General features: G+C 45.4%; 1 protein-coding gene across 4 annotated transcripts in view; it reads right to left on the reverse strand.

Moving 5' to 3' along the window:
* The window catches only part of ETS1 (ETS proto-oncogene 1, transcription factor), a 137,420-nt gene that overhangs the window by 109,952 nt on the left and 17,331 nt on the right, over positions 1 to 10,137 (reverse strand). For all 4 annotated transcript variants that reach the window (XM_019660182.1, XM_019660187.1, XM_019660183.1 and 1 more), the window contains exon 2: positions 335 to 417. In XM_019660182.1, the coding sequence (XP_019515727.1) occupies positions 335 to 403 (69 nt within the window). In that variant the 5' untranslated portion in view covers positions 404 to 417. The remainder of the gene's footprint in view (positions 1 to 334; positions 418 to 10,137) is intronic.

Genomic DNA, 10,137 nt, shown 5'->3' on the forward strand with positions numbered 1-10,137 from the left:
TGCCAAGAATAGGTCTAAGGTGTTATCAACATGTGAAAAATCTTTACCAAATGAACTGAGCAATAGAAAAATCACCTGGCTTTATCCGTTAATCATGTTCGAGTCATATTCTCTGAAACACAAACATACTAGGAAATCTTTCTCAGCCAATCCATCAGTCTTGGATTTTTGCTTTGTATGCTGATAAAAGGCCAGATAGTTGCACAAATTAGCTCCCCCAAAAGACTCAAAGCCAAATCCAATTTTAGAGTTGGGTCCCTGGCTCTTCTGTCAAGCAAGGGGAGGGGAGAAGGCAGGGTGGGCCCGGGGAGGGCCAGGGAGGGACCCCACTTACCGCCACTGCAGGACGTGCTGCTGGGTAAGGAGCAGGGCTGCTCACTGCGGAGTTCACAAAGTAGCTCATCTTGCTGTCAGCACCTGCATGGAGAAAGGGTTCACTGAGCCACTGAATGTACCAACAGGCGACTAGAAACCACAGGAGGGTTCCCATCTTAGAACTGGTGTCTCCTTAAGAACCATGGCATTCACCTCTTTGTGTTACCGAGAAGAAAAGCAAAACTCAAAAAGATGAGTGACTGACCCTGGCACCCAGAGAGTGGGGCAGACCCCAGACAGAGCCAGTCCCCTGTCGGCAAGGTAGCACATAAAATGAATAGCCTGTGCGTGCTGCAGACAATAAGCAGTGAGAGTGTGGGGGCGGTGGGGGGGACCCTTTTGTAGGGTTTCTGGACAGGGACTAAGTCATGTATGTGTGTTTTTTTTAGTAACATCCCTGTCTATATGTCACCCTCCCTCCACCCAACCAGGCCTGGTGCATAGCTGAACTCGGTACACGGTTATGGCATAAATTAATTGATAGAGGAATAAACGGAGAAAGAATTGGAGAGAAGAAAGATGGAAAATCTCTACAGAAGAAACATATAAACCAGGACCCCAAGACACAGAGAAACAGAAAGAAGCCCTGGGAAACAGACTGAACATTATTCATCTTAAAAAAGAAGGGCTGTTAAATAACTCTTGTTGAGAGCTATTATCTACATTGGAAGTCTGGATGACAAGAACCCTTGAGGAATGTATTGAATGAAGGGATTTTTCCAGCTAGCTACGGGTCATCAGGAAAATCATTTATACATCAAACACATCTGTTGATCTAAACGCTTTCTAAAGTGCATCAGTTCACACACTTCCATAAATTCAATATTATACACTTTTTTAAAATGTCTTTTTTGAATAATTTAGAAGATTAAATTCCTAGGCATATCATTCAGAGGCCAAATTCCTGTTGTTAGGAAGTGATGTTTTAGTTTCAACTTGACTGCTTTCCAGTGTGTATTTGTCTGTCCTTTTCTTTTATTCTTGCTAACATGTAAAGACCTGACACATTTCAAGAAAAATAAAGAGCACTATGTGTCTTATACTCAATTTGCAGTTGTGGTTCACCATCTCAATACACCATGACAGGCGATGAACATATCTTCTTGCACCTAAAAATGTATTCAAATGATAGAGCAAAACAATCTCAGCAACATAAAATTATACTAAGGGCTCCAATCACAGAGCCACCAGTATCATGCGGTAGAGAGATGTGAGCTAAAAACCTTTGGAGACATCTTAGTCCCGAACTGCGCTTATTGTTTTTAACTAAAACCTGACCCTTTCATGATGTCTTTCTTCCCAAACGTAGAATTTTCTCCCAAAAGCAGCCAAAGTAACCTTCACTAAAAAAATAATAAGGGTAGCTAGGCTATGTTAGTCAAGATTTTGTGCTCTAGCTTTTCAGGGAATTGATATCCACTGCAGCAAAACGGCCCCCAGGGAGAACGTCCCAGCGGTAAAGCTGAGAGTAGAAAAAGATCCAATTCCTCTAGTCCGAGGACATCGTTAACATCTGTATCAGTGGTCACCTATTCAGTGTTTGTTCCTAAAAATAGAGAACAGCTACCATGTATCAGACGCTGCCCTGGGCACTGAGCACAAAATAAGAATGAAATGCATACAGTCGAGGTCAACATGGCCTCGTCCTCACCAATTATCATGAAGACAGTCTCAGTGAGCTCCCTGTTCCCTTCTACCAAAATAGTCCTTACTTTTAAACTCAAAATCGAGTTTTCAAGTCCTAATGAATCATCATCGAGCCATACACCCCCACTTCAATGTTTCTGTTCAACTCATGGATGAGACTTAAAAGTTAACAACATGAATTGTGTCCTCGTGAGGAGGGCTTAACAATGATCAGATTCCTTGGGAAACATTGGTCATCCCTCCAGAGCCCTGCAGGGTAACCTGTACCTTTGGAAAATGTGCAGGGATGGTGGAGTGCTGCTTCTTGCAAGCCGCTCAGCCCCCTGATTTCCTCCTCCCAAGCCCAGTGGGTCACCCGAGTCATCGCAGACCTCAGCCATTCATTCAAGGAGCACAGGGATGGCTTCCTTTGTTAGGGAGTTGTTTATTCATTCGGTGAATAATGACTATGTGTTTGCTATGTGCCAGGCATTGTTCTGAGCACTGGAGACACAATAGTAAACAAAGATCTTGACCTTACATTCCATCAGACTCAGGATAAAACTGAGAGGGACAGTCTCTACCTTCAGGCCCTGGAGAAGACAGACTCACATATAACCACAGCGTAACATGATGGCTAGTTTACCAACAATGTGGGGGAAACAGACATCAGTTCTGCTGGGTGGGGAATAGGAATCATGGAAGATTGCACAGCGTGAGGTGTGACCAGACGGCCCTGTGAATCATTCCTCGACTCCCATAAGCAGCCAAAGGCCTTTACCATTGCGAATTCCTGTTTTACTTACATATGTGTAAGAGACAGGACTTTTGGAATGGGTAGCCTTGTCTTGAAGCCCAGCTCAAAGGCACCAAGAGTTTTGGCCTGCCAGCTGGACAACTTCCTCCTCACAGCCACGCTCCATGTTAACTTAGAAAAAGGCTCCATGAAAATATATTTTCTCTTTCCAATTGACAGTGAGGGAGGAAACCTGTGGCCCCACAGATGGCACATTGTGTGCTGGGCTGTTTTCTTGAAGCTGTGTGCTATATGAAGGACACTTCCCTTGGGGAAAACCCCTTCACCCAGGGAGGAAGCTGAAAAGAGGGAGTTGCCAGGGCTCTCATCTCAGGAAATAACTCTGGGACAGAAATGGATTACTGCTTTATTATTTTTTGGAGAAAGAAAAAAAGAACCCGCCCTTTTCCCACTTGTAGGCTGTGACACAGAACAGCTGCTGTAGACGCAAACCCTTTCAGAAAAAGCAAAAGGAGTGTTTGGGTGATTTTTTTTTTTTCCTTTTGGACTCCTTAGCCAAAGAGAATTCCCTCCCACATGACAGCTATTGGAACATCAGCTGGACCAACTTTTTTGTCTTGGCACTGTGAACGTTTATTACCTAAACACAAAACAACTGTATGATTTAAGATTTACTCCCCAGCCCAGAAGCATCCATAGGTTTGTCTCAATGTAGAAATGATTTGAACACTTGGTAACAAGAGTGAGGAAGAGGTGAGTTCATTTTTTTTTTGCATGGCACCAGCAAGACCCAACCAGCAGAATAAAGGTATCTGAAGCGACTGCCTGTCGTGGCCTCCAGGATCTGTGCTCCTGCCTCCGCCCACCCCTCACCACACACCAGTGCAAACTCCACTCCTGTAATATGGGACTCTCTATTCCCTTAAGCACCCAGAGCTACTTCTCACTTCCCTGCCCTTCTCATGGGCCCTGCTCAAATAGAAATGCCTGCCTGGCTACCCTGCTGCTCTCAGGACTAACCCTTTCTCCTCAAGCTTTTAGGATCATCTGAGACGTTTTCGCTGCCAGGAATTCTTCCTGAAGCACCCCTCACCCTTGCCAGGGCTTAGCTGCCCTTTCTCTGTGTTCCCCACATGTATTTCAATCNAGGGTGCCATAAGGCAGAAATAGAGTTATGTGTCTGTCAATCCACCCATCCATCCATCAATCAATAATGAAAGGAAGAAAGAAAATGTACCAAAGAGGATTTGCTCAGACCACGACGTGATTGGCAAGATCCTCAGTCAATCTCAAAAGCCTCGGTAACAGGGACCTGTGTCTGAGGGCAGGGGTTTGGAGCTCACTTTTGCACTGCACTTAGCTGAACCCCGTGGCCAGGCTACTCTCCTCCGCCATCACCACACTGGAGATTCAGAAGGCCGACCAGTCCCTCTCAAGTCCCACTGGAACAGCACAGGAAGGACGAAGGCCAATGCCTAAAACCTGCCAATGACTGTCAGCCTCCCTTTTGCCCCCTCCAGGCTGGTATCCAGAATATACTCAGACATTTTTTCCATCTTGTATTCATTCAGTGATCTTATGTCTGAAATAGCCCTGAGTTCATGTCATGTTACTCTATACAAAGCAGTGAAGTGTCTAATAAGTGTGGTCCCATTTATACAACTTGGAAATCGTTCATATAATAAATTCACAAGTCAAAAAAAGTTTTTTATTGGGCAGTGTCTGAAGCCCTTGCTTTCATTCAAAAAATATTGTCACCATATTTGTAAGAGAAGAATATTTGACCTAAAAAGAATGACTAATTTTCAATGCAATTATCCCACTTCAAATTACAAGGGATGTTTCCTAAGACCAGAGTCTCATCCTAGGAAATTCCAAATTCTTTGGAATATTCATTTTACATCTTGGGGATCACTGCCTTCCATGTGGTCTGGCACTCTGGGCAGCCACTCTGCCCCAATATATTGCTGTTTCCCCAAGGGCCTGAGCACTGAGGTGGAGAGTAGGCAGTGCTGTTCCTTTACTCTGACCAGTTCAAGGTGCTTCCTAAAGTTTGCTTAGCCTGGGGGTCATTAATCCCTGAGGACCTCCTCCCCACGTCCTCTATGCTTGTGAGGTAGCCAAGGACGGGGACATGTTTGGTCAAAACTAAGGGTGGCCCATCCCTCCAATTCCTGCCCTCCCCCGGCTCTGCTGGCTCAGTGGCATGAAGGAGAGGATGACGCATCAGAGGATGAGGGACCAGCACTGCGAGGGACTTCCAGGGCTCTTTCTCTACAGCCTTGCTGAGGTAGCATAACAGGAAAGAGTGCTTCCTCCTCTTGGATGAAAGGGTACCGGACACACAACCCATATAAGTACCTGAACATGTCACCCCCTCCCACACAATGGCCGGACCACTTCCAAATGTGTTATTTCTCTTACCTCCACAGCTGTGACATCACCTCATTCACTGCAGTCTCCTGAAGGGCTAATCTTACCAGAGGGTAAACATGTGTCCTGGTTTTGACAAGCTGACCCTGAGTTCTGTGAGTTCTGTGTGAAATGGCTATTACCTGACCGTGGTATCAATGTGATAACTGTTCCTGAGACTATTTTAAGCATTCTTCTGGTAGAGCAAATGAACAAAGAATGCTAATGCTACCTCTAATTTATAAGTAGGGAATCTGAGATTTAGTAATCTTCAAGGGCCAGAAAATATTCCTATCCTGATTTAAAAGATTATTTCTTGGACAACTAAAGTGGTATGCTCAGCAAACCTCTCATAACATGACTATATTCTCAAGTGTTTGTTTTTTCCTTTTTTTAAGATTTCACTTTCCAAAGCAATCATTTACAAGTAACGAAGACCTCCTTTGGCCAATCTGTACACAGAGCACCATCCTGCTTTCCAGCCTGGCCTGTGGCTACTCTAAGGCCAGGGCTTCTCAACCTTGGCACGGTTGACATTTGGTTCTGGATAATTCTTTGTTGTGGGGGACTGTACTGTGTATTGTGGGATGTTTAGCAACATCCCTGGCCTGTCCACTCTAGATGCCACTAGCATATCCATCCCCTAAGTTCTGACAACCAAAAACATCATTAAATATCCCCTAGGGGCAAAATTAACACANGGTCTATAACGTTGCCTATAATTGGGAGGAGCAATGGGGCAGGAGGGGGGGTTGCAACAAAGAAGGACCAGGTAAACACATAGGAAGAAAAACAGGGATGTGTACAAGTGTCATGGAAGCCAAGGGCTGCTTCAGAACCAGAGGCAGTTGGCAAATGGCCATGAGGAAAAGGATGGGAGCCAGGCAGATTTGGAGTGGTTGGGTCCCCTGGGCATCTCGGGAAAGCACACGTCCTTGCCCTGCTCTGTCACAACATGGTGCTGAGTTGCCTGTGCTATCAGAGGGCACGGGCCCACAGGCTAGAAACTTCCTGTCTCTGATCTTGGAAATAAATGAATGAAATGAAGCCCTGGGAGTCTGGAAACCAGGACAGTAGGCACAGGCTTCTCCCTGCCCTGCTCTAAAGGTGAGCCAGCTCTCACAGTCACCACCACAGCTGACTACCTCCACGTAAGGTCTTGTGTATTCCTTACCTCTCCCAGTGCCACTTCTCAGTGCTTCAGAGTCAGGGTCTTCGAGCTTCCCTTCTCTACCTACGCTGCTCTCTGTCTTTGACAACTCTTCACCTTCCCCCACCCAGCCCTGCCAAACCTCACAACCATTCCATTTCTCAGTCTTCCTTCTCTCTGTTCCACCAAAATCCCCCCAAACTGGAAAAGAGGGAATACGGGAATACTTTTACAACACTAACTTGCAAACATTTGGAGTCTCCCTGTCTATGAGTATGCATGATCTATTCTTCAAGTTTTGTTTCTCTCTTTAGTCAAATAGCCTAAATGTCCAGGTGTTGGCTTCTTAACTCCACCCTTACTATTCTTCTGTACGTGTTACCCAGTGTACAAACTCTGTGGGAACAAATCTGTCTTCTCTTTGATTGACTTCAGAATCCTAGGGTTTAGCCTTAGTGCAAGGCCATAAACATATAAGAAACAATAAATATTTCTAGAAGCTGCTCCTTAAAAAAAAAGTACACCCAGAGGCAAAGCTGAGTTAACACTGGATGGATGGCACAGGGGTTTACTATCTACAGGGATAACTGTATTAGTCTAGGAATGTCACGAATGGTCATATGCTCTGTAGGAAGACAGAAGATTGGACATCAGGAAGCCTGGATCCAAGTCCTGCTCTGCCCCTAAGTTGCTGGGTAAACTCCAGCCTGTCTCTTAACCTCTTTAAGCTTTTGCTTCCTGAGGAGGTTGGCTCCAATGATCTCCAAGTTCCTTTCCAACTTCAAGTCTCCTTTTTCCCGATCCATCCACATTCTTTCTCCTGACCTGGTGAATGACAACCTTCATTTGATAAAGAACCACCGCAGTGTGGAGAAGTCTATGGAGCCAAAAGTTGTCATAGTCATAATTTGGATTCATGACATACAATGTCCCCTTAAAATGTATGAAAGCTTTCATTTTGTTTGTCTTCATTCTTCCCTAAAACCATGTTCAGACTGATTTGATCCCACGTTCTCCATTCTTCAATAGACACAGTGAAGCTTAAGAAGTAACTGGCTACCAAACAGTTGTATGGTAGGAGCTCACTAAACATGTATGCAATAAGTAGAAAATTTCCCCGCTTAAAACCTCTCACTCCATAACGTGCAGTTGCCCCTCCACACTGGGCTGAACAACTCTGCAGACTTCTAGTCCAGTCTGAGCTTCCTCCATCTCAAATGATGCTAAACAAGCTTGCGCCTCCTTTCACAGATTGTTCAACATATCACGGAGATGCTCTGTGGGCAACGCTGAGGAGACGTTCAGGGCAGAGCGTCTCTGGTCCTCAGAAGGACACTGGGTGCATCTGCTTCAGGAGGGAACACTTGTCCTGCTCCCTTGAGAGGCAGAAAGAAAGAGCCAAAACAGAAATTCTCCTCAGCTTGGTGCTCAGCCACCTTAGTACTCAGCCTGAGTATTCCTAGCAAGGGAGGGGGAGGTATGGGTGGTGTAGCCACCAGGAGAGTCAGGAACAGACAAATAGGAAACTTTCAAAGGGCAATTTAATTTTAGACTCAAGGCCAGGAAATGCTTTTTAAAACAATAAGAGTGATGGGCTTGGGCCTTGGTGAAAGGGCAGACAGACTTGACATACCGCAGGTTTCTAAGAGAGGAAAAAAAAAAATCTGAAGCACAGGGAGAGTGCTATAGAGATGGGAGTATCGAATTCTGCTCTTAAATGGAAAGCTGTGCTTGGCTTCTATAGGGACCACAGCTGAGGACCACAGCTGCGTGGACCCCAACAGGCCTCCTGGCCCTGGGGCAGCATACCAAGTTAGTGGTGGTGTGACAAACACTGCAGCTCCTCCTGTCAGCCTGAGACCACAGTCCCCTCCTCTTTAGCAGGCGCTAATGAAGGCTGGCTGACGCTCAGGCCTGGGCAGTGCAAAGGGCCTCTGAACCTCAGACCATCCTGGGAGTCTGGATTTGACACTCCCTTGCTGAGAGATCGTGGGTGAGATAGTGTGATTTGTCAGCTTCTATTCCCTTAGCATGGAGCCTTCAGACTCCCAGTGCCGCCTCCAGGGGTGACAGTGCCTCCAGGGGTGACAGTGCCTCCAGGGGTGACAGTGCCTCCAGGGGTGACAGCGCCTCCAGGGGTGACAACGTCAGACAGATATCCCATAGTGCGGAGATGGAAGGAGAGGCTGACTCTGAGCCTTGTTATGGGATGAGGGTGAGAAAGCTCTCCATGGCTACAGATTGGGCAGTTATTCCAAAATGGAGTTCATTTTATTTTTTCCTAAATCAGGGATGACCAAATCCCCATAAATAAGGCTTACAGATACGTGAATGAAAATCTGTTCTAAGTTATTATGTATCACTACATAACTAAAAAAAAATTTATGATTAATTAAATAGTAAGTAGTGTCTATCCCAGGAGTCAGACCTGGCCAACACTTCACCTCTTGCCCGCTTTGTAAACTCGGGCAATTTATTTAACCTTTAAGACCTTAATTTCCTGATATTGGGAGATGGTCTTCAGGTTGTGGTCTGGCTCTGAAATTCTCTAGATTGTGCCGAGTGCACCCAGTATCTTAGAAAACCCCCGCTTTCTAAGATGCTGGAAAAATACACATTATCACTCTTTTTTCCTTCAAATTATCTAACCATCATTAAGAGTTATGGCTATAAATAGTTTCCCTAAACATTATGTTCTAGCCATCTCTCCAAGGGTAAAGCCATCACCATTTGAAGCAATACGAAAAAAAATTCTTTTTCAGTTTTCATTTACAATTCAAATTTCTTTTTGCACATTCCCACTTCTCTTATCCTAAATACCTTGTCCATTGCTCTCCAGGATTCCAAGAAAGAAGGAAAGGGTGTCTGTGCTAAGCTTCATAGCAAGTGACCAGCACAAGCCCTTTCCCAGTAGTGTGGGGACAGGACAGACTCCTCTGTGACAATTCAAAGGCTGGAACCCTGAGACCTGCGAAGTATCTGAACAACCCTGGGTAAGAAGCGAATTGCTTCCCAAGGAGGCCCAATTAAATGGCAATTACTCAAGATAAGAGAACCAGGTCTGTTTACACGATGGGGTTGTAAACCAACAGCCCATTACAAGAGAACTTTGATCTGGTGGCAAGGGAGCTGTTTCTAGTGCAGGGGAGTGATGAAACAAAGAGATTTCTCAATAAGAATGTCTCTATCGCTCCCCCATCTTGTTCTGGCAACACCTTGTATGGCCAATAAGTGGAATCATCTCCAGTCTTCTCTCCATGGGTCCACCTAATGCAATCACAAAGTCCAGAGAAAAGACGGTGAACGTAAGGGAAAGGGAAGTAACTGAAGTCACCTTTGTGGCAGGCACTGGACAAGCATTTCTCATTTCCCCATCACAATGACCTCACATCTGCCCATTTTACAGATGAAGACACTGAGGCCCAGAGAGATTACGTAATTTATCCAAGATCATGTGGCTAAGGCGCAACAGATCAGACGTCAAGCTAGGTCTTTCTGACTTGAAAGCCTAAGTGCTTTCCATGATAATTGGCTGGGCTGAACTCCACATCTGCCTGGCCCAGGACTTGAGGCTCTGGTACAAAAGAAGTAGGAACAAGGTAGGTCCCTCCTCTACCTTACTAGGGTGCCATAAGGCAGAAATAGAGTTATGTGTCTGTCAATCCACCCATCCATCCATCAATCAATAATGAAAGGAAGAAAGAAAATGTACCAAAGAGGATTTGCTCAGACCACGACGTGATTGGCAAGATCCCCAGTCAATCTCAAAAGCCTCGGTAACAGGGACCTGTGTCTGAGGGCAGGGGTTTGGAGCTCA

Source organism: Hipposideros armiger, unplaced genomic scaffold (genome assembly GCF_001890085.2).
Source record: "Hipposideros armiger isolate ML-2016 unplaced genomic scaffold, ASM189008v1 scaffold_313, whole genome shotgun sequence".
In the NCBI taxonomy this organism is placed as follows: domain Eukaryota; kingdom Metazoa; phylum Chordata; class Mammalia; order Chiroptera; family Hipposideridae; genus Hipposideros; species Hipposideros armiger.